Here is a 25,299-nt window from a genome sequence, read left to right on the forward strand (position 1 = left end):
GCTATAATTCTAATTTTAGTCTAATTTCGAAATAACTGTGTACAGCTATAATTCTAATTCCAATCTAATTTGGAGAAACTGTGTAGCTACAATTCTAACTTTAATCAAATTTCGAAATAACTGTGTACAGCTATAATTCTAATTATAATCTAATTTCGGAAAAGCTGAAAATTTTCTAGTTGTCGCAATGGCTGTAAAACAGTTCAATAATTGCTCTGAAGTTTTGGGAATGCGTCTTAAGCTAGATGCCATATCTTCTGAATTTCGGCTGAATATATCGGGGTTGTCGGTGAAGTTGCTAGATATTGGTTTTATCGGGCCTTATTGACGAAAAACAGCCATGCAATTCTTTTAATTTCAGAATTAAATAAAATGTTCCGGTTTTGATCTGTAAAATAGTAGTTACACCGTCCGTAGTGAAAGACATGGGCTGTTGCCTGGAGAAATTAAGCGACGAGGAGCACGTGACGAGCAAAAAAGCGAGACCAGAGATCACCCTGATGTGAGTGACTGAGCGTCTATCCAAGGCGATTGAGGAGCTCGATGTACGAAACCTATCGCACCTTTTTCAGACCGCCATCAGACGACGAAGGCTCGGACGATCGGCATGAAACCACGCAGTTTTCCAAAGGTTCGTTTCGCGTTTGTTTTACAGCAGAGTTGGGACAACAACGAATATTTTCAGCTTTTCCAATTGCTGCTAGAATTATAATTATAACTGCATAGTTTTATCCAAATTAGACTTTAGTTAGAATTATGGCAACAGTTTTCTTCCAAGTTTGATTAGAATGATAATTGAATAGTATATTCATATTGAAATGAACCCGAATATTTTCGGCTGACACTCGTCAGGGGTAATCGTCAGCAACTAGTAGAGAATTGGAAAGAATATTGTATATCAACAATCGTATCACAAAATATGACGTCACCAGCATGAAATTTCGAATGAGAGAGCGTTCAATGTACTATTTTTAGGTGGTACAGGAACTCCTTTTGATGACAGAGTTTTGGTTGGTGTATTTTGATAAAAGTCGACTCCAAGGCACACAAATGGAATTGTGGAGTCGACTCTTATCAAAATACACCAGCCAAAACTCTGTCAACAAAAGGGAGTTCGTGTATCACCTAAAAATAGTACATTGAACGCTCTCTCATTCGAAATTTCATGCTGGTGACGTGATATTTTGTGATACGATTGTTGATATACAATGTTCTTTCCAATACTCTACTAGTTGCTGACGATTACCCCTGACGAGTGTCAGCCGAAAATATTCGGGTTCATTTCAATATGAATATACTATTCAATTGTATATTGAAGTTCTGTACCTCCAAGAAGCTCTTCAGAATGATAATTATAGCTACACAGTTTCTTCCAAATTAGATTCGAACTGCAATTATAACTACAGGTTTTTCAAATTAGATTAGAAATAAAATGATAGGTACAGTTTTTCCATATTACACTAGAAATAGAATTATAGCTACCCAGTTTCTACCAAATTAGATTAGACTTAGAATTGCTGAATTCGCAAATCTTGGAGATTGAATTCAATTCCGAAATGGAAAGAAATGCAACAAAAATCAAGTTCAGGAAAACTCTAAAATTTTCAGCCTTTCCAGGTCAGATTAGATTTTTATTAGAATTGCCGAGTTCAAGAAAACTCGGACAATAAATCAATTTCAGTTCGTATCAAATCAGAGTTGCTTCTAATAAGCATGAAAATGGAAAATGTCTGAACACCATGGCTCGTTTTGGACAATCAGTTCCCCTGTAGCATTTTCAGGTAAACTAGACATCAGCTTAGAATTAAAATGAGAGGATAGAAGCATCTCACAAATTAGATTCGAACTAGATTACCAGGAATTAGCCCTAATTAGTGAAATTAAGCAACTAGTGACTTCGTCTAGCTGTCAGAGTCCCGGCACGTGTGGCGTACCTAACCGCAGGTTAGTTACATATAACATGTTGCGAGGATCAAGGCGTTACGTCATTGTTGTTGATTTGATAGTATCTCCTTGTAGTAGCATGCAGTACCCCCATGGGATAGTAAATGGGGATTTGTAAGCGTTCGGAAATGATTGCCGCGGGGAATCTAGCGTCTGTGTGGGAATTGGTAGCATCCCGGTTGTGTGGAAAGCAATGCTTTGAAATGCCATGCGACAGGAGCCGGGGTGCATTAGGGTTGTTCAAAAATAACTTTATTTTACGGATTCCAGGATTCACTGCTTAAATTATCAGGTTACCTAAAGAAACGCTGCACACCAAATTCGGCTCGCACAGGAGTTTGAAAATTGTGGATTTATTATAAGCGATTTTTAAAATGTCAAATTTTACTGTCAACCCCATGAAATTGTTGAGGTACTGCAAAAACGATTCAACTAAAATTTGATGCAATTCCAAACCGTAGAAGGGAAGTTATTTGCGTCTTTTATTGACCATTCCGGGATGACCAGCCGTCCTCAACAGCAATAACTTCGCTCTATCGGTTGGAAGTGAGCAACAATTGTTAGGCGTCGCTGTCCAATAAAATGACACATTGGAAATTTCGCTCGGTTGCAACTATTAGACGCGAAGCTTGAAAATCTTGGATTTGAAAAAATGGTAGGCCTTTTTGCTGTGGGTAATTCAAGAATGAGTAAAATTTATTTTGCATAGTTTTCGTAGACAGCTTAACCATTACATGGGTTAGCCCGTAAACTTGAAAAAATTTACTCATTTTATTATAATAAATTCACAATTTTCCAACTCTAATAGCTACATTTCTACTCGTTGGATTTGTGCCAAATCTGGTGTACAACGGTTTTAGACAACGTAACAATTTTAGATGATGGTTGCAAAAATTTGAAAAAAAAGAAGTAATTTTCGAACAAGCCTAATGTATATGCTCGACTTTCTCTTCTGGATCGCCCCTACTGAAAGCCATTGCCAGCAAAATGCGTACCGCCCGCGGTAATGTCTGGCGCGTAATCTAGTTCGGCAGCCCGTTCCGTTCGGTCCAAACTGGAATGCGCTGTAATCTGTAATATGTACCTATATATATACTTATGAATTGCAATGAGTATTAATCCCGTTATATAACGTCAATCTGCAAACATGTTCATGTCTTCTTGCAGTAAAGCAGCGCTAACTGTGCTGCCCAAGACAGCGAACGAGTTCAACAACTAAAACTGCTCAGTTTTTCCAAATTAAATTAGAATTAAAATAATAGCTACATCGTGTTTTTCGAATCAAATTGAATTTAGAATTTGCAAATTGCGATGTCATACTGTTCGTGATGGACGTTTTTCAAAGATTACTTTTACGGATCAATAAATCGATCGACGGCGGTTAATTCGCAGCCGCCATTTCCTTCCGGCGGCCTTGATTGCTCGGCTAAAATTAGATATTGCGCGATTGTGACTATCAACGTCTTAAAAGACTAAACGTTGGGATGTGCCAATACACTCCCAACAATCATTGCTGATTACAATTTACCGCTAGTTTTAACTCCATATAATTGCTAATATACTTTTCGTAAATGCGTAAATGCGGTGGTTCCCAGCCTTTGTTAGAGTCGTCGCCCCCTTATCAAGCTCGACACAAATTTTCGCCCCCATATTTACGGATCCGAAAAGTGGACATATATATACGGGAAATTTATCCTCCTAACGAAGCATTTTAAGGCGGTCCGCGAAACCTTCAGACTTGTAAAATGGTTGTCTGGGATGAAATATTCTACTGTGCGAACTCGTTTTTAGTGTAATATTGCCAATAGCCTACTGATAAAAGCGGATAACTGATTAGAGATGTTTTTAGGGTATTGGAAATCTTATTTCGTGCAGAAATGCATTTTCTCTTGTGATGTAGGCCTACATAAACGCTATTCCGGAATAACTTCTGCTGGGTATGGAAATGACTAGGCTGGGCGTAATATTGGCGCCATACATGTTGCGATCATACCCAAAGCCGTCGTCGGATACGTTACGTGTATTCGCCTTCACCTATCTTGGTGGAGATAGATTTTCGCCACTCGTTCAAATCAAATCGACTACATCACATCGATTTTCAGGACACGGCCGCGTATTTCAAGAAATGTAGCTACAGAATTCGCTTTGAAATAATTCGTTCCGTATTTCAACAGAAATAGTATGATATTTTCAAGAAAGGTCTTTCTGTTGTTTATCACTAGCCTGCAGGTAATATTTGCACTAAACAGATGGCGGTTGCACGATAATAAAGCTACATTTGAACTAAAGCTATGTGTGTGTGTATGTCGGGGGGGGGGGGTCCACGGGGGCACGTAACAGTCCAAAGGGGGTCCGCGAAGACATAAAAGTTGAGAATCACGGTATTGGAATTACCATATTTGCGAAGTAGTGATCAACCCACAGCATTGTCACAAAGTCCTATGAAATAGGTATGGTCGAAAATATACCAAATTATCTTTGATTCGAAGCGGAACTGGCGTTCTATTCTTTGTGTAGTCGTATAAAAGGTACATATTTGAACTTTTCACACATGAGTTCAATCTCACCGCGTTGTCGTATTATCGATCGCTTTCGGTTGGCGTATCTTAACGAATGGCAGAAAAACGCTTGATTTATTACAGGGAGGAGAGTGGCTGCGCTCTACGATTATGATTCACGAAACGCCGGCGACTTGACATTCCGACAATATGAAGAATTTGACGTCATCAAAGGACTGTAAGTTCAATGGGGAGGTTGTTATGTCAAGTCACTTTAGGCTCACCCGTTGATACGGTAGTTGGTTTGTTGTTAGTACGCCGTGTTAGTTCCATTGTGTTATGTATGGTCGCTAGTTGTTAGCTTGTGTTTCTTCCATGTATAGGTTTGTCTCCCTAATCGCAGGCGACCACTGTTTTGTAACCTATAGTTTCACCACCTACTTTATATGCTGCATTTTAGACAGTCCTTGGTTTACTCCGTTTACATCAATATAGCAACCTGCATTAACGGAATTTCCTTTCGGACGATTTTGAAGAATTTGAGCTTAATTTAAAACGTGGCATTCATAACTCTCCGCAAGTTTGGAGCGGTTACAAAATCTGCAATGAGCACGCAGCGATTTCATTTACAGTGTCTTGCATTTAGAGAGAATGATTGGTGCTACGTCACGAGACTAGACAACGGAGAAAAGGGCTACATCCCAAGGAATTTCGTCTGCTTCTCAGATTCGTTACAAAGCGAGAGGTCAAGCTTAGGCCCAGATTAATCTCTGTTTATTTCAGGAGTTGCCAACACATTGGCAATAAATATTTTTAATCAGATAATGTATGTATATATGAACAGCTTGTTGGAGGTACAAAACATCCATAATACAATTGAATAGTATATTCATTATTCATTTTGAAATATACCCGCATTTTTTTGACTCACACTCGTCAGCGGTAATCGTCAGCAAGTAGTTGAGAATTGACAATTGAACGATGTATTGCAATATGAATATTATTCAACCATCTCATTAATTGGATATTAATGTACTATCGTATGTATTTTGTGTTGCAATTGCACGATTTCATCATTATAACTGCCGGTCACTGTGAAAACAAGATTTTCAATTCAAATTTCGTAATTTATTCTAAAGATTGAGAAATGCAGGGGACGGGCATTGATTTTCCAAAAACAAGCTCAATCATCACATTAACTTAATATTAATAAGCTATTATGTTTATTGTGTGTCGTAATTGTATCATTTCATTATTCTAACCATAGTTTACTATAATTAGCGGGCATTGACTTTTCAAGAATGAGGTCAATCATCACATTAACTATATATGAATATGCTATCATGTTTATTGTGCGTTTTATTTATATCATTTCATCAATCTAACTTAACACTCACAGTATAAACCTGATTTTCAATTAAAATTACGTCTTCTTTTTCAAAAGATGGCATAGATTTTTCAAAATCTTCAAAGGGGTATAAAATATGTCAGCAACCCTTTTGATTTTGGGCTTGATTTCTGTTTTCAGGTGGTTTTTCGGCACAATAACGCGTAAAGACTCTGAGAATCTCTTGCTGAAAATGAAGGTAGTCGGAGCGTTTCTAATTCGAGAGAGCGAGACATCCGAAAGTAAGGCTCCGTTTACACTGAGCGCGTAACAACACGATCGATGTTATCAGCGCATGATTCTTGTCTTAAGATTCCTATTCACTGTCGCTGCTCAACGAGAACGAGTCGAAAACGTTGTACGTGAAGCATTATCGGATTCGGTACGGCAACGATGCGTTTTTTATTACGGACGGGGTGGAGTTTTCGAAATTGTCGTCGCTGATTGAATATTTCCGAGGTATTAGGCGGATGAGTATAAATTTGGATTGAGATAATCCTAGATAATTCGAGTTGTCTGAGTATTCTAATTCGAGGGAAATGCCGCTAATCTAATTCTAATCTGATTTGTGAAATGTTTCTGGACATTTTATTCTAATCGAATTTCGGGTTTTCCCGAAAACGCTACAGCAGAACTTTGTAGAAATGTTTGACAACCAGAAAATTTTCATCTTTTCCAAATTAGAATTGTAGCTACATAGTTTTTTTTTCCAAATTGGATTCGAATTATAATTATAGCTGGACCCTCTTTTCGAAATTAAATTAGAACTCGAATTGCTGAATTCGCGAAAACTTGGGATTGAATCAAGCCAAGTTTGCATCATCTCAGAGTCGATTCACACAAACATGACAATAACAAATGCTTGTACAGCAAGCTTGGATCGTTTCGCATCATACAGTTCTCCTGTAGCATTATCAGGAAAACCAGATATTAGATTAGAATTAAAATTAAGGCATGGAAACATCTTACAAATTCGATTAGAATTACGTTTCACTCCAATTAGGCTGTGTCGTTCGAAACGAGCCAAGTTTGCTGTACAGACGTTTGCCATTCTCGTGCTTAGTAGAATGAAATCTGATATGATGTCAGCGTTATCAATCAATCAATCAGGTTTATAAATATTTTCATCGTTTCAAAACATCACAAGGCTGCGATACAATGAAAAGATAGGAAGGTGTCGAAACAACTAGGAGTAGCCTTAAAGATGAGACACCCACCTTAGCCTAGGGCAGGGGTTCTCAAAGGATGGGCCATGGCCCACTGGTGGGCCACAGAGCATTTTGAGGTGGGCCACAAAGCTATTTCGGAAATTTTAGAATTAATGTAAGTTTAGTTATATTTGTTATGTTAAACGCTAGAATTATATTCATAAACTTTTCATCCGACTCAGAGGAGACGTAGTGGCACGTAAGGAGTCAGCATGTACAAGTCGAAAACGGGAGAGACAAACGGCGACATTTTTCACTGGCTGTGACAACATACGGCTAACAGCAACTAAAGTAATTTCGAGTATATGATAACTGGAAGGTAATGCTGAAGTAACCAAGTATTCCGGCGGGGTCATATATCGTATGCCGTTAAAAGGGTGTGCAATAAACTCGGAATAAAATGTAATTGATGTATAGATTTACTGTACTTCGGCAGATCGGATTATTGTATGACAAAAATAGCCATAATTGAAAATTATTAGCAACTTCTGGTGAGGGTATACTGCACCACCGCAACGAATCGTAAGGGATTGAGGATTTCGCCGAGTGCATTAATATTTGCAGTCGGTTTAAAATGTCCGGCATGGAAATCATTGAACATAATGAAAGAGTGACGTGAATTGATAGTATCATTGGATTGAATATTCTGACATCGCAACTTCAGTTGGTTTGGTACAAGACATACAATGTACATTGTACAGCATGCATATTAAAACACTTTCTCCACTTCTCTGTAGTACTAGCACCAAATTCATTAATGAATTGTTTGAAGCTGGCCCGGAATGTTTATATTATTCCCCACAATAGTGGAACTAAAACCCCAATCACACAGTGGATGCATGGATTTGATCATTGTGTTTCGCAACGCGAATGGAGCAGCGGACAATCATAATATACACATGAGTTTTAGCCTATGATCTACCATTGCCGTAACTGCCGCACCCAAACCCCCAATTGGGGAAGCTCGAAGGGGCCCAAGATTATTTCGTTGGTCGTTTGTTGGATGATGTTTATTCAACTCTAAAATTTTATTCGCGCTTCGCTCCCGAGTTCATATCCCGAGAGGTCTAGATTTAAATATCAGCAGTAAATTAAGAGAAAAAATGTGCATATTTTAAATAAATAGGCATATCGGCGCAGTCGATTACCACGCATTAAACAGGATTATGACTCTAAGATAAGAGGTGGGCCACAGCACATTTTCAAGCCGGAAAATGAGCCACGGCCAAGAAAGGGCTGAGAACCCCTGGCCTAGGGCCTAGGCGAAGCAAATAAGAGGCTTGCAAACTGAATGAAAAGTATAATGCAGAGAATATAAGACGCAAGCGACAAAATGAGGTGGCATGTGGCGGAGGGCGAGGTCGATGTTAGGTCGTGGTCCGGTAATCCTGAAGACTGACTAGTATTCATGTAGAAGAAGTTTCTTGTATTTCGACTTGAATGCGGACATGCTCGACGACTGTCGGATAGCCGGCGAGATGCTGTTCCACAATTGGGGTCGGCATACGTGATAGAACAATGCGTTTTCTTGTATTCAGTCCTGATCATATGGTAGTTGTTCTTCGTTGACGCGTTGTAGCCAAGTCCCAAGGTTCTGAGTCACAAGTTCATCTCACTTTTATGGTTTTGACTCGAGTCAAGTCGAGTCATTTTCAATTCACCATCGAGTCAAGTCCGAGTCCATGTCAGTGAGTAGATGATCGAGTTTTGACTGAGTCCGAGTTCAAGTCATTATGTTCACTGTTCAGTTTTGAGTTCAATCTGGTTCAACCCATTTTTTTAAACTATGCTCAAGTGATATAGAATGGCACGCATTCTTAATATCGTAATTTTCCTCAGTCCTAACAGTTTCTGGCCCCATTTTCCAAGTATCAGGATTGATACACGAAATACCAATATACAATTGAATAGTATATTCATATTGAAATGAACCCGAATATTTTCGGCTGACACTCGTCAGGGGTAATCGTCAGCAACTAGTATTTAGATTACCCCTGACGAGTGTCAGTCGAAAATATTCGGGTTCATTTCAATATGAATATACTATTCAATTGTATATTGAAGTTCTGTACCTCAAAGAAGCTGTTGAAATACCAATAGTGTGGTGACTTTACTGTTCTTCAAAGTTACAACGAAATGGCTGTCTTGGCCGTCCTAGTCTCGAGTCATAGGACTTGGTTCGAGTCATGCACAATGACTCGAGTACAAGTCGAGTCAATACACAAATTGACTCGAGTCGAGTCACCAAAATCCGTGACTCGAGTCGAGTCATGACTTGAGTCATTACAACCCTGTTTGATATGAACTGAACTTGATTTTTATTGCATTTCATTGTAATTCGCAATTCCAATCAATTTCCATATTTTTGCGAACGCAGACATTCTAATCTAAGTTTGTAAACTAAAAGAATTCTCGTATCCCAACTATGTTCTGTTCGATATTTTCAGAGGGTGCCCACGGCCTATGCTGTCGGCTGACCACCCCTTGCACTGTCCGCGACATTCCACAAACTACTTCTCTCGCGCCTAGCGCGGTGGCGGTGGAGGAGAACGATTTCGAACTACAGGAGAAAATACGCCAACACCATCAGTTTAGCGTCACACACGAATGTAAGTTTTACAATTCGAATTATTGTCAGCATCAATGTTATATATACAGTCGACTCCGCTTAATTCAAACGGTTTGGGATCCGCCCACGATTGTTCGCTTCATGGTCGTGCGTAAAGGTCTACATCGCATTCAAAATACGGTACTGTTAGGTTTTTGTTTGTTTTGGGGTATTCATGGTGTTTGTCGACTACTATGGTCATTTACACCAGGCCGATATTCTTCTTATTTTCCGTAACTGCCGACTTATAGCACGGCCCACCTCTAGGCTTTTGTAAGACACCGCTGACGCGGATGAGGTGGCGAGGAGGAGCCTAGGTAAACCTCCAACACTTAGGTATCGAATTCGGAAGTCGACCTCGGTCGGACTCGAGCCCACACCCATTGGTGTTGCAGCCGCGGATTATACCACTGCGCTATCTCGCCACGCGTCAATGTTATATATACAGTCGACTCCGCTTAATTCAAACGGTTTGGGATCCGCCCACGATTGTTCGCTTCATGGTCGTGCGTAAAGGTCTACATCGCATTCAAAATACGGTACTGTTAGGTATTTAATGGATGACAGCTGCGTTATACTGCAGTAATGGGTAGCCTACACATCGCTTAACACGCATACGTCTCGCTCTTGGCAGTGTGTCTGGCAGTGCCCATTCATATCAGCTAATTATTCTTCCATGGAATGCTATTACCATCGCCGAAGCCGTATCAGTTAATGAGGAACAGTGATGCTTGTTGGGCGCAGAAGAATAGCTTATTTTGAACACCAACAAGCAACAACAATATTTTTAAACTGATGAATTTCAGCGTTTCAAAATGCTTTCCTTAGCGCTTTTCCGCAATCTCAAATCTGGTGGCGGGCCGCAAAATACTACCTCGCGTGCCGCGTGTTGGTGACCCCTGTCATATATTGCATTACTATGTAACACGCATATGGAGTTCAACTATAGTATTTTTGATATCCCCGCCAACCTAACTAACTGTCAAACTGTCAAGGAATAAGCGTCTTTACTTTTTCTTCGTTTACTCTAGTGAGCAATTTCACTTGTTCTGCTTAACTTTTCTATACCAATCTGTTCTACAAGGTGCACGCAATTGTACCCTATTAAAAGCGGCCACGAAGCCGGTATCGCGTGTGTCCAGATTAATGGAGTCGACTGTTATACACGATTGTTGACACACAATGTTCCTTCCAATTCTCTACGAGTTTCTGACGATTAATCGGGTTTATTTCAATATGGATATACTATTCAATTGTTCAACGTTATATTCTTTCAGGCGTGTGGAAGGGCAAATTTCATTTATCTATCACTACATATCAAAAACACGCGCTGCCAAACGTAGAAAGCTTGAAGAAAATCCACCACAAAAGTGTTGTGAAATTTTTCGGATGCGTGAGTACATACGAAATTTTCAGTCGCTCTTCGTCCGTTTATTTTAGTTATTTTTATATTTTTTAGTTTATCGTCCTGTCTGTCTTGTTGCAGCTGTTTCCGCCTGTCTTTTCACGAAGAAGTGAAAACGCAAGTGGAAATAGAAGGAACGCAGTAAATTTCTACTAAATTGCAAGCAGAATTAGCAATATCAAATACACGTACATTAGGCTGGTTCAAAAACAACTTTTTTTCGAATGCCGGGGATTCACTGATTAAATTGTTAGGTTTGCTATAAAAACGCTGCACACCAAATTTGGCTCGTGGCACATGAATTTAAAAATTTTGAATTCATGTGCGTGTAGCTATAATTCTGATTCTAACCTAATTTGGAAAAATATGTGTAACTTTAGCTCTAATTCTAGTCTAATTTGGAAAAAATGAAAATTTGATAGCTGTAGAACTCTGCACGTGAGTATATAGTACAGGTGGGTAACACTTACTTGCGTGAGCCTACTCGGAGTAACACAGATGGCCTCTGCCAGTAAAAATGCTGACATGCGCATCAGGGTCGATATGTATTGAATATGTATTATCCGTTACAGATATCGAAAGAACCACTGAAGATTTGTTGGGAACATTTGAACGGAGGGACTTTGCTCAATTATCTTACAATGAACACGCTCGACATCACAGATATAATCAACATAACCACTCAGGCAAGAGAGACCCTCTATCGCATTTTCTCTAATCCCAAACAAATGTTCGTGTGCATAAAATCATCATCATTGGAGACTAATTACAGTGAAATGTCGGTAATCGAATTCTAATCTTATCTGTGAAATGTTTCTACGCTCTCATTTTGGTTCTGATCTAATTTCCGGTATTCCAGAAAATGCTACAGGAGAACTGTGCCGTGCGATACGAGTCAAATTTGGCGTACAGACATCTGCCATTCCCGTGTTTAACGAGAATCGACTCTGACTCTGATTTGGTGTGAACTGAACTCGATTATTGTTATATTCCTTCTACTTCAGAATGTAATTCAGTTTACAAGTTTTCGGGAATTCAGTTATTCTAATACTAATCTAATTTGGAAAAAGCTGTAGCTATCATCGTAATTCTAACTTGGAAGAAACTAGCTATAATTCTTCTAATTCTAATCTGATTTGGCTAAAAGTAGGTCGCTATCATTCAAATTCTAATTCGGTAAAAACTGTAGCTATATTTCGTCTAATTGTAAGCTAATTTAACTGAAACTGTGAAGCTGGAAGAAACTGTATCTATAATTCTTTTAACTCTAAGCTAATTTGGAAGAAACTGTAGCTATCAGTCCAATTCTAATCTAATTCGGCAAAAACTGTGTAGATATCATTCTGATTCTAATTCGGAAGAAACTGTGGCTATAATGCAATAATTCTAATTCTAGTCTAATTTGAAGAAAACTGTGTAGCTATAATTCTAATTCTAATCTAATTCGAAAAAGCTGATAATTTTCCAGTTTTCCAACTCTGAATTAGCGATACTACCAGCAGCGCAGCAACAATCTCACTATTTAGGAGCTATATCACAAAATAAAGACGATTTACTGCTGCATTACCAGGTTTCTACGGGCATGGCGTATTTGGAATCCATACCTTTTGCGCACAGGTATTTGCGAGCCAAGCACATAGCGGTCGGCACGGACTATACGTTCAAGGTTGCAGAATATGGTTTATGCGCATCTCCAAAAGAACTTGATTCAGGTGATGTACTATCAGTGTATCACTCAACGAGAAGGGTGTATTCACACCAGGTTAACCGTTTTTCTTTACTTTTGTTCCGATCCCGAGCATTTTAGAGGTCCGTGGACATATGAGCATGCGACATTACAGCATGCGAGACTTAAGCATGCGACAATTTGGCATGCGACACATGAGCATGTGGGTTAAATTACGGGTTAGGGGTAGGTTAGGGTTGGATTTATGGTTGGGTTACGGTTAGGCTTTAGGTTAGGTTAGGCTAGGCTAGGTTAGGTTAGGCTATGTTTCGGGTTAGGGTAAGTTTTTGGGTTATACAATCACATGCTGAAGTCACGCATGCTGATGTGTTCCATGCTGAACTGTCGTTTTCCATTGTGTCGCATGCTCATATGTCGGGCAACCCATTTTAGATGACTGAAGCGGTTGTCCGGTGTCCTAATTAACCGCAGTCGACTGCATACAATGCTGGTGCACAAAATGAACTTTGCGTTAACCACACTGTTAAAAGAACAGGGCCATTAAAACATAATTTTCACAGCAAACAAAATATTGTAATGAATAATTACATGAAATCATTGTGATATATGCTGTATGAGTTAGATGAGTAACGTGACCTTCGACTATAACCCCTGAGACTGGCGCAGCGAACCCCTGGGGCTCGGGAGAACCCCACTAGCAATGACTTAACAATGTGTAATCCGTGTTATCCAGTGTTAATATTCAATCAGACTTGAGTGCAATATTCCCTGTGATTTAGACGCGATATATTGGTTATCTCCCGAGTGTGTTGAAGAGGATGCGTTCGATATCAAGTCTGACGTTTGGAGTTACGGCGTATTGATAGCGCAGATTTTTGAGAAAGGGGAAAATCCATATCCCGAGAGAGGTGAGCAATATACTATATACACCGCGGGGTTGTTCAAAAATAACTTTTTCGGCTATTAGCTAAAATTATTAGGTTTGCTAAAATAATGTTGGACACAAAATTTAGCTCAATTCCAACTATAAGTAGAAGTGAATCTATTAAAGTTGAAAAATTTTGAATTTATTGTTAATTTTGCTCCAAATGTTACTGTCTACCCCGTGTAATTGTCAAGTCGTCAAATAAAACGATACACGGCGAATTTGGCTCAATTCCAACTCGGAGAAGCGAAATTATTGGAGTTGAAAATCTTGGATTTGAAAAAATAGTATATACTGTGGATAATCCGAGAAATGTTAATGGAAATCCCGAATAACTTGACATCTACGGACTAGAATTGAGCCAAATTTGTTTAGAATAGTTTTTGTAGACAACTCGCTAATTGCCAGGGTTAATTTGAAGAAGAATTAAATATTTTTATGTAAAGTTTTCATTTTCTTTCGGCCATATCTTGCCCACGATTAACTTTGACACAATATGACTAGCATACATTGCCAAGATATGGCAGAAAAAATGTTTACAAAAACCTGATTTTATATCAATTTGACAAATGAATCTCAAAGTTTTAAAAATGGACATACGCTAGTTTGATTCCACCCCGAGGACATGTGCTGTTGTTCAGGGGATTCTCCTGACGATTTTCTGGACAAACTGCGATCTGGTTACCGACCCCCAAAGGCGCACGAATGCCCCGATGTTTTGTATGAACTCATGGCGCAATGCTGGGACAAGAACAGGGCAGTGAGACCAAATTTTGAATACATACAGGTACGCTTGTAAAGCAATTACCGTATCACTTCTACTTCGAGATTTTTACGTGCTTTTTTATTTTTGTTCTGTTCGCGAGCATTCTGTCTGGGTTATCCAGTGTCTGTATTAAGCTGACTCGACTGTATATTCTTATTATTATTTGCCTTTTTGGACGATGAAGTGTAGTTTATACGTGGTCGTGGCAATATCACTCCTCGCAAATTTCTGTGTTTCAGATATTTATGGAAAGCTTTTTTCAACGCACTGGTGTGAACTCCAGCAGTTCCTGAAGGCTCGCTGTTCCTGCTATGAATGACGTTATCGATGTAATATTGTGTCCTGTTCTGAAGTTCAGCTCGTGCGTGTTTTAATTGCGGGCAGACTTTTACGAACTCTGGGTTTTCAAAATTCGTAACAAGAACTATTCTATTTTCAAAACTGGAACTAGAACTGAAAGTACTCACTTTTCAAAGTTTGCAACTAGAGCTATAACTAGAACTACTCACCTTTCAAACATCGCCGCAAGAACAAGAACTACTCACTTCAAACGACGCAACTTGAACTAGAACCAGAACTACCCACTTTCAAAAAGTCGCAACTGTAACTAGAACCAGAACTACTCGCTTTTCAAAAGTCACAGCTAGAACTAGAAATACTCACGCTTCAGAAGTCGCACCTAGAAGTATGCTTTATAGAACCAACCACCTTTAATAATCAGCAACTAACGAACCAAAACACAACTATAACTCGATTCAATTCCAAAGCAACTTACTAATTTATCTATTATCTGAATCGGATCGGATTTCCACGTCAACATTATTATAAGTTTATAATAGGAGGGGTTTCGACTCTCAAAACCCACCCATTGGCTATACGCCACTGTTAGTAGTGATGAATCTAAGCTAGCAATGGCTGCAATAACATAACACAACAGAACACCGGTATAACGATTCATGCAAAACGACGGCACGTGTTCTCTAGTTGTCCGGCGACCAATGGTTTTTTTAAATGCGCAACTAGAGCTAGAACTACTCGCTTTTAAAATCCACAACTAGAACTATTCATTTTTCAATATACGCATCTAAGAACTAGAACTACTCATTTTTCAACATGCGTAACTAGAACTACAACTGCTCGCTTTTCAAAATCCGCAACCAGCCCTAAAACTGCTCAAAACGGTAGTTAGTTGACCTTCAACGAAGTAGATCGGTAGTTTGTAGAAGTCTGATTCCTGGAGATGAAACTTTTCCTGGCTCCGTCCCGAAATGCAGTGATTCGTTGGTTCCCAGATATTATTACATGTTTCAACAAACAATTTGCTCATGTTGCCAAATTTATACCACTCGAAGTTTTTCGACTGACTTTATCATTAGCAGCGAACGTTAGTAAATGCGGTTAGAATTTTGTCGTTGTTCAGTTCAGTTTTAATATTAACAATTTGATCAGATCAATACACCACAAAGATACTCGACTGGAGTCAATTTGTGTATTGACTCGACTTGTACTCGAGTCATTGTGCATGACTCGAGACTATAGGACGGCCATTTCATTGTAACTTCGAAGAATAGTAAAGTTACCACATTATTGGTATTTTGTCCATCAGTCCGAATCCTGATACTTGGAAATAGGGCCAGAAACTGTAAAAACTCTACTCGACCCTCTACTAGCGGACTTGAACTCGGACTCGACTAGGTGTTGAATTGAAAATGAATCGAGTCAAAACTATTAAACTGAGATTGACTTGTGACTTGGTTACAACCCTGAAAATCAACACCCACCTGGGCCTAGGCGATGTAAGCAGGAGGCATGCATTTAAGGATGGAAAGAAATAGGAGACAGCGTGAAAGGACAACCAACAAAAATGAGGTAGCATGTGACGGAAGGCGAGGTTGAAATAGCAGATCGCTATTCACTAGTCTCGAGCTTTAACTGGTATTTAGTGCCTCTATTTTGAGTTGAATGTGGAAACTGGACGTGGACATTCTCGTCGACTGGCGGATTGTAAAAACACTAATGAAATATTCACAGGGTTATCATATTTTGTGATCCGAAAAAGAGGGCAATTTTACAAATCAAAGAAAATCGGACGAGAAAACAGGTAATTTTAAAATTTTGACGGGAAATACCGGAGACCGGTGTGCTGACTAAAAGAAGTTAGATTTCTAACTCGCCTATCGGAACACCCGCTCTGACGTAATTTCGTTTGTTATATTAACCATGTTTGGCCGTCCAAATCCAGATTTCGCGACATTTATGGCGCTTTTTGGTTGTGCTGTACAATCCCCTGGCTGTCAAACCTGGAGGACGAATTGCCAAGAAATAGGACACATGTGCGTCCTCGGAGGGCATTTTCGATTTCTTGATAAAGGAGGACAAAGTGTCCTGCAGGAGGACGTATGGTAACCCTACAGGGTGCAGAGATGTGACTTCTAGCGGCAGAGAATCGGCAATTGCAGCTTTATAATAGTGGATTTCTATGACCACGAGCAACTATGGGAAACTGATTGCTATTATAATAGGGTTACCATACGTCCTCTTTTAAGAGGATTTGTCCTCTTTTTTGAAAGTGCCCTTTTGTCCTCTTTTTTGAGATTTTGTCCTCTTTTTTGAAAAGTTAGGTCAGATTTAGAGCAAAATGCGAGTGATATGCCGTAAATTAGCACAGAAGTGACGCTCCGGCGGGTATTTCGGAGTGAAAAACGGTGATTTTAAGTTGTGAGCGGAAAGTTGACCATTTTTTTTTTAGTCATCCACCTAGCAATGCGGAGAGCAAAACGTTATTTTGAGCTCTGAGCGGAGAAAGATGACCTTTTTTTTTAGTCAACCGATCCCAATGTGAGAAAAATTCACCGGTTTTTGAGAATTTTTCTCCGGTTTTGCAAGTCTCAAATTTCTGAAAAATTGTTCTCTTTTTAGATGTCCAAAATATGGTAAGCCTATATTATAATATTTATTGAAGTGCGACCCACGCGACTGTCACATCGGCACGTATATCGGTGAAATTATGTTTACACCCTGAGAATATTTCTTACTGTGCTGTTATTCGGCCATTTTATAGCCGAATTTTTATCTGCTGTACTGTAACTGTACGTTTGTTATTGCCGTTCGCGACTGCGAGTAGGCTACTTGTCATTATAACGTGACAACAACAAAATTATTTCTGTATTTCGAATTTAGTCAAGTTCGCTCGTGATGAGAGTGACTCGTAAAGCTTTGGGTGAAATGAATGTGGTGATTGCTTTAAGACCCTTGCGCTGATTACTGCAATTAGTTTACTTCGTACTGTGGATTCTGTTTGTTTCTCAGTTGCTCGCGTCTGCGCTTGCAAGTGCATGTAATAGTTCCTTGTTATTATTTCTTGTAGCCAAATTTTAGTTCATAACAACAGTCTAAAAATCTATCATGCAGATTCGTATATGCTCCCCCCGAAAAGTCACGTGCAGTGCAGTACTGCAATAAAATAAAATATTGATTGTTGCAAGATTGAAGTTCCGTACTTCGAAAAGCTTGCGACATGTTTCGCGTTACGCGGGACGGACATAAAACCTGACAAACTGTCATCAGCCAAGCAATGTATTTGAAGAGTTCCTCGGAGGTACAGAACTTCAAGATATAATTGAATAATATATTGACATTGAAATACACTCAAATATTCGGCTGACGCTCTTCAGGGGTAATTGTCAGCAACTGGTAGAGAAATGTTGTATCAAACAGTGTTCGGAAACCCGCGGCCCTCTAACTTTGAAGCAGCCACTGAATGTATTTCGAATGAATAATTTTCGTGAAATAATGTTTCGCTAGTGATTTATTTTCCTCGTCGTTTATTTCATTATGTTCGAAGGAAGACTAACTGACATAATATTGTCGCTCGCCGATGTTACGCAGATTTTCCAGGTAATCTATAGTTCTGACCAGAGTTGGATCAATTGTAATTTGTAATTGTAATTGAATGTAATTAATTACATTTTTCAATGTAATTGTAATGTAATTGTAATTGAAGCATTTTTATTTTGTGTAATTGTAATTGTAATTGTAATTTGACAAAAATTTTGTTCAATTACAATTTCAATTACATTAAATTGCTATTGAGACCTGACAAGCACAACATAAAACAATTGACTTATAATGCATTCTCTTTAAACGAACGACAAGGAATTTTGTGGATCCATTCGCGAAGGCCATTGACCGCGCCCTTGCGGGCGGAGTTTATTTTTATTTTTACCGCTATGCTGGCCTCGGCTGCCATTCCATACAATTTTTAAATTACTAACCAACCGATGGATTCGCAACACGTGGCTCACGATTGAATACGCCGAGAAGCGAACTGCTGAGCCGGCTAAAAGCAGCAGAATTGATAGTCCCATAGCTGGCGATCCAAGAGTCGAAATTTGATATGTATGGTCGTAATCGAAAGCTAGTGTCGCACTGATTCCGCAATAAAAGTATATTTCCAGGCAATGGTACCATCCCAAAATAGTCGTGAAAGTCTGGGAATCGGCATTGTTCTGAACAATCGCTATGGGCGTAACTGGTAATTGTTGTAGTCATGCTGCTGCAGCGCTCTCACTTTTCAGAACAGTCGGCCTTAAACGGCTATTTTGGAGCAGTTACATTGCCCTGACGAGATTTTATTTTGTATTTTCGGAATTAGTACATCAATAGCTTACGATGAAGACCAGATGCATCAAATTTGGACGCATGGATCGCCAGCTCTAGGACTATAAAGTTTGCTGGTTTTAGCCGACTTTTCAGTACGTTTGTCGGTACATTCATCCGTGACTCACATATTGCTCATCTATCCGTGGGTTGGCAATCTACAATACGATTTCAGATCACGATGATGCATCGTTATTTCGTCTGGCTAACTAACCAGACCACTGGATATTATATAACGTCTTATCTGACAAAGCACGGTTTTGTTTTTACTCCTCATCCTAATTCCTACGTCCCTCGATAAAAATAATATTGTTTCTTTAATTATATACTATATACGCAAATCCAACACATGCATATATTATAATACTTTTTCAACGACATACTGCACCCTATCCTCAATCCTAACCCATAGGAAATTAGGTAAATAACATTTTACATTTCCAATTACGCGAGCCATAATTACCTAGCATACAAAACACGCTTACATTACGTCACAGTGACATCTTACATAGCATACTATGTACGCACATCAACGCAATTATTACTACACAATCTGAACTAGACTTGAATTGTTGTTAAATACGACGCTACGGTTGTCAAGGACCACGGTTGAATTTATGACTATTCAATTAAATGTTCAACAGCAGCAATTGTAATTGTAATTGTAATGTAATTGATGCATGCAAGGAGTAATTGTAATTGTAATTGTAATGTAATTGATGCATGCAAGGAGTAATTGTAATTGTAATTTGATATTTTTAGCATGGCGTAATTGTAATTGTAATGTAATTGAAACATTCATGAAAGTAATTGTAATTGTAATTGTAATTGAACTGAAATAATGTAATTGATCCAACTCTGGTTCTGACATGGTTCTTTACTCTAATTCTGAATGCTCCAATTTTAATTCTATGCTAATTTTTTGTCTTTCTGTAATTGCTACAGGAGAACTGTTTAGTGCGAAACGAGTCAAGCATTATACAATGTACATACATTTCCTATTCTCATGCCCTTGAGAATGAACTCAACTCGATTCAATCTCCGAGTTTTCGCGAATTCAGTAAGCACGAGAATGACAATAATATCTGTACGGCAAGCTTTGGCTCGTTTCCCACTATACAGTTCTCCTGCAGAATTTTCCAGAAAAGCAGTATAGATTAGAATTAAAATTAGAGTATAGGAACATTTCGCAAATTAGATTAGAATTAGAGCGAAGAAACATTCACCGAATTAGATTAGAATTAGAGCAAAGAAACATTCACCAAACTAGATTATATTACCTGTATTTGGCTGCGCTAGCGCCGGTGACATCAGACGCGCTGCAAGCTGCGTGATGGTGGAAGTTTATAAGTTGTTTCGATATTATACCATAGTTGCCACTATTTCCACAGATAAGATTTCAGATCGTTAGTTTAGTATATTCGATTTAATATTCACTAGTAAAGCGATACTGTGGGGTGATCGTAATTTTAGCGATGAAACAGCGTGCGGCTCTTGGATTGTTTTATGTGATGTGAAATGAGTTCAATTGGCTTTGTATGCTAATGGTCGCCGGCGGCTGGTATAGAATATCAACAATTCTTCTCAATCACATCAGACTTTATAACCGTCAGTGTCTTGGAATGTCATTCCAGGAATGATGGGGTATCGATTCATAGATAACCAGTCTCAGTCACCAATATAGCATCTCTAATAACTATATTCTATTATTTGATTGTCGGCAGTAGTACAACACCACCAGCACCACCACCATGTATAGAGTTGAAACGGGTATAGTTGTTTGTATACGGCAGTATACCATGCATGCATTGGAGTATCGAGGAAAATCCGAGAGAAGTCTGACAGTAAAGTGCCACCTATGCACTTCTTTGATAACAAGACTAGTACTATATTGACATCCGCTCATAACGCACAAGAGAAACAGTGCAGGGACGGGGCCGTAACAACGATTTGTCAGAGCAATATACTAGAATAGGTAGGTCATCACTTGATTGATACTTATCTGCAAACATGCAAACATAAACCAGTTGTGCTATACTTAGTACTTACATCCGCTCATGACACGCGATATTCCATGCAGTATGCAAGGCAAGGTCTATGAATCGGTGCATACTGCATAGCCGTGGCGCCGACTTTTCAGAGAAATATACAGGATTATGAGTTGATTGACACTTACATGAGAGGACTCCCGTATTCGGATGACAAACGCCGTAGGCTGGAATGGTTGCAACACAATGCTCTAATTGTAAAGGACGGTTGATTTCATTACTATCCTTTTTCATTCGACAATTTGGCGGCAGTTAGTCAGATCGTTTCGCTTCGCTTGCTCGACGTTTGCAGCAATCCGCGATGGCTTCGACAGGCAGCAAGTTAGTTCGCCAAGTTATCAAATCAGCGAATGCTCCCAATCCGTTGGGTCCTTACAGGTAGGCTCATTTGGCGGTGTGTATGATTAACTCGTACTTCTATACAAACCTGATTTTTAGTCAAGCCGTCAAAGTCGGGCCGACCCTGTATTTATCCGGGAGCATTGGAATTGATCCAGCAACCAATGAATTCGCGGGAAGCGATGTGGAAACTCAAACGCAACAGGTCACTTTATGTCATTACTCATTAGTAGTCATTGCATTGATTAGGTGCTTGAACCAATACCAATTATATCCTTTGTCGAACTCAAGCAGTATCTTCCAGATGAGATCAACATTTTGGAGACACTGTACTTGCATAGCCTATACAATATAAATTGTAGCTGTCTAAAGAGTGAAATGCCGGTAATCTAATTCAAACCTAATCTGTGAATAGCTAAGCTCTGCTTTTAATTCGACTCTAATTTCTGGTTCACCTGAAAATGCTGCAGGAGAACTGTATCGTGTGGAATGAGCCAAGCTTGGTGCACACTTGTACAGACATTTGCCATTCTCGTCCTCATGAGATTGTTTCCAAGTCTGTAATCATGCGCAAATATTAGCTGGGGTAGATGGATACAAAGCTTCGAAATAGTAATTCAAGTCGACTGAGGACTTGAATCGGTGTATTCTTTGCAGGCGATGATTAACTTGCAAGCAGTTTTGACAGAGGCCGGTATGACATTCAAGAATGGTATGTAATTGTTGCGTCATATTGTGTTGAATGACCTGTTTCAACGGAGTGATTTGTTATTGTTGATGTCCGTATGCATGAGTGTCATGTGTACTAGGGCTGCATTTAAAACAAATAGGGTTAGGGAATTCAAACAAAGTTGTGTTTTCTTTTCAAAAGTTGTATAATTATGCCACAATGCTCTGATTGACCTCTAAATATGCCACAAAAATATAATAGGCGACAGTTTTTGTTTGTTTCTATGAATAGTTATAGTCAATTTCTTTATGTGAATGCTAAAATGAGGGATATTAGATATGTCTGAAGTCGTCCAAGGTTACTTCTGAAAAGGATGCGACAAGGACAAGGATGTGAGTTCTGCTGGTCATAGAGCTTTATCTATCATCTCTGTGAAGACTACATTTCGACGCAATTTTACTAACATCAAAATAACAGCTCATAGTAAAGTATAAATTGCAATAAGTCCAATATTACTCAGCGTATAATCCCCCGCATGAGTGACCATGATTCGAAAAAACGATTCTCCGGTTAAATGAACCAAAAGTGAGCGGAACCAAAGTGTCCGAATTGAACCCAGTTGACTATATTATATCTAGATATGGATTTATGTGTTTGAATCCAGTTATAAATTTTTTGAACCAATATCTGGGTATCTGAATGCGGATTTTTGAATTTTTTTCTGATCCTGAATTAAAGCATATTCAAACACCATCCCGAACCCATCCCGTTTCCCTTTCTTAACACCAGGTTTAATGTTTCAGTTGTGAAGGCCACTATCCTGCTGGAAGATATAAACGATTTTGCAAGGATGAATGAGGTCTATGCCTCTTGTAAGTACAGGCAGACTTGAATAGATAATTCTAGCTGGCTAATTAGACTAGGGTTATCATACGTCCTTCCTTTTGAAGAAATATCCTCCATTCGCCCAAATGTCCTCCTTTTTGACAATTTGTCCTCCTTTTAGCCTAAAATCTCCAAAATCACCACAAAATTTTGGGCTTAAAGATAGGCGACAGCTCACGCGGGAGTCAATTCAAAAAATCAACATTTTTTTATTATTTTAGTCAACGCCACAGATGTGCCGTTAAAAGTGGGTAATTCCGGAGTCGAGTCAAAGTGATAACTTTTTTTTATTTTTTAGTCAACACAACAAGATTTCCAGTAAATATTTCAAAGTCAGCTGTTCTCAGTTTCGGTAAACATGCCTCTATGATTTGACAAAAGTGTCTGGTAATCAATCTTATTCTAATCTAAGTTGTAAAACGTTTCTATGCTCCCATTTTAAATTCTAGTCTAATATCCGGTTTACCTGAAAATGCTACAGGAACACTGCATATTGCGAAACGAGCCGAACTTGGTGTACAGACATTTGCCATTCTCATGCTTTTGAGAACAAACCCTTATTTAATATGAACTGAAGTTAATTGTTGTATCTTTTTAACACGGAATTTAATTCAACTTGCAAGTTGTTGCGAATTTAGTCATTCGAATTCCACTCTGATTTTGAAAAATAAACTAGCTATAATTCCAATTCTGGTCTGAGCTGAAAGTTTTCTAGTTGTCCAACCGGGAGTGTAGGATCATAATTCATCACCCTACATAGCATATCTCACTTTATAAGAGAGGAGATTGCATTCCGTTCTAAGGCCTGGAAAATAATCCAATCCTGCTTGGTCGTCATGTTTTGCCTATTTTATGATACATAAATTATCATGGTCATTTTCTTTATCTGCCGTCCATGATTTTTATTTTTGTCTTCAGTTCTCACTGCGCCGTATCCGGCCAGAGCTGCTTTCCAAGTCGCCAAATTGCCGAAACTTGCCAAGGTCGAAATCGAGATGATAGCGGCCGATTGTGAAGACTGTTAACTGCGAAATTCCATTTTTCTTCCTAACGATATTCATGTGTGACTCGTTCCCGTTTGGTGTACATGTTTTTGTCGAATAAAATTACTGTGTATTCCATCCTCGCGTTGTGAGACTTGAATAGTGCATAATCCGAATTTTTCGTCTTGGGGAGACCTGGTGAAAGTAGTCAGTATTGGTACTCAGTAGGAGTAAAAGTATCGCCGTAAATTTTCACTCAATTACAAATAGGCCTAGGCTACAAGTATAACGATCCCAAAACCGGTCAAACCTAGCCTACTTCAAATGGAAAGAAAAAATGAAGATAGACAAGTATTAGTTTATTACCAATTTCGTCATTTCAAGACACCACAAGACTGATTATCGAATGTGACATTCGATACTGTGATACTATGAACAGACCGCCGCTCGCTTGATCGGTAGGTCGTGGGTTCGTTTCGTTCCCCGACCGGGTCAGTCCAAAGGCTCGAAAACTGGCATTCGCAGCTATCCCGCTAGGGTAGCGTGGAGGAGAAATACAGGGGTGCAGACCAGTGATGATCATAGCGGACGCACTCGGATAGCATTCGGATCGGATTTTGCACAATTTTGAGACAGTCGGATCGGATTCGGATTCTATTGGAGATTTTGTTTCGGCTACTGTCGGATAGTTGTAACTTTTGCTACGGATATTCTTGGATTGTTCCGACAAGACAAGACTTTTGGTGTCACGCCAAAAGAACAAATCTGCAGTTTGGAAACTCAAAACAGACAGTGATAGCATCATCATTGGTTTACTAGCAATTTTATCAGTTCAATACACCACAAAAAATGCGATACAATGAAAAGACAGGAAGATGTCGAAGCGACAAGGAGTAGTCTATGGAATCTGACACCCACCTTAGCACTGTAACACTTAGAGGAATATGTCTCTGGGAAGTATAACTCAGACGGAATAGTTGTCCAATATAGGCTGTAGCTGTCTGGTACTTAACTGAGAGGCTGTCCTGGTGTTGCTGTCGTGATATACACCCGTATCCGAATATGGGCGTGAATATACACTGTTGTCAGATACCATATACAGCTGCAGCACCCTGAAGTTGTTCTGTCAAAGGCCCAAGCAAATATAAAACAGTTAACCCGGCCTATCCTTTGAAAAGGCTATGCCTTAGCTGTATCTTAGCTCGGCTTTACAGTCTGGATTCTTCGGAAAAAGTTATTCGGATTTTTAGGATTCGCATGAATTTTTGAATGCGATTTTTGGGATTC

General features: G+C 39.2%; 2 protein-coding genes across 2 annotated transcripts; both read left to right on the forward strand.

Moving 5' to 3' along the window:
* Positions 1-323: 323 nt before the first annotated feature.
* Positions 324-14,857, forward strand: LOC145448255 (proto-oncogene tyrosine-protein kinase Src-like). The gene is made up of 13 exons (XM_080326620.1): positions 324-502; positions 573-631; positions 4,587-4,680; positions 5,089-5,187; positions 5,971-6,071; positions 6,142-6,288; positions 9,485-9,646; positions 10,923-11,038; positions 11,623-11,736; positions 12,621-12,762; positions 13,517-13,645; positions 14,304-14,449; positions 14,668-14,857. Exons 1-13 carry the CDS (start codon positions 426-428, stop codon positions 14,719-14,721), a joined length of 1,440 nt encoding a protein of 479 aa, XP_080182746.1. The 5' UTR covers positions 324-425; the 3' UTR covers positions 14,722-14,857.
* A 6,517-nt stretch (positions 14,858-21,374) lies between these two features.
* Positions 21,375-24,135, forward strand: LOC145448968 (rutC family protein HP_0944-like). The gene is made up of 5 exons (XM_080327426.1): positions 21,375-21,513; positions 21,574-21,679; positions 22,132-22,186; positions 22,948-23,016; positions 23,948-24,135. Exons 1-5 carry the CDS (start codon positions 21,437-21,439, stop codon positions 24,052-24,054), a joined length of 414 nt encoding a protein of 137 aa, XP_080183552.1. The 5' UTR covers positions 21,375-21,436; the 3' UTR covers positions 24,055-24,135.
* The last annotated feature ends 1,164 nt before the right edge of the window (positions 24,136-25,299 follow it).

Source organism: Botryllus schlosseri, chromosome 10, assembly GCF_051294905.1.
Source record: "Botryllus schlosseri isolate E-star chromosome 10, Bs_hap1, whole genome shotgun sequence".
Lineage (NCBI taxonomy): Eukaryota > Metazoa > Chordata > Ascidiacea > Stolidobranchia > Styelidae > Botryllus > Botryllus schlosseri.

What these genes read in the sequence shown, in the direction of transcription:
- LOC145448255 (XM_080326620.1), top strand. Translation starts at nt 426, where the DNA reads ATGGGCTGTTGCCTGGAGAAATTAAGCGACGAGGAGCACGTGACGAGC. An exon ending in GTTTAGCGTCACACACGAAT is followed by an intron (nt 9,647 to 10,922) that starts GTAAGTTTTACA and finishes ATATTCTTTCAG; the next exon opens with GCGTGTGGAAGGGCAAATTT. An exon ending in AAATCCATATCCCGAGAGAG is followed by an intron (nt 13,646 to 14,303) that starts GTGAGCAATATA and finishes GCTGTTGTTCAG; the next exon opens with GGGATTCTCCTGACGATTTT.
- LOC145448968 (XM_080327426.1), top strand. Translation starts at nt 21,437, where the DNA reads ATGGCTTCGACAGGCAGCAAGTTAGTTCGCCAAGTTATCAAATCAGCG. An exon ending in AATCCGTTGGGTCCTTACAG is followed by an intron (nt 21,514 to 21,573) that starts GTAGGCTCATTT and finishes CCTGATTTTTAG; the next exon opens with TCAAGCCGTCAAAGTCGGGC. An exon ending in GAATGAGGTCTATGCCTCTT is followed by an intron (nt 23,017 to 23,947) that starts GTAAGTACAGGC and finishes TTTTGTCTTCAG; the next exon opens with TTCTCACTGCGCCGTATCCG.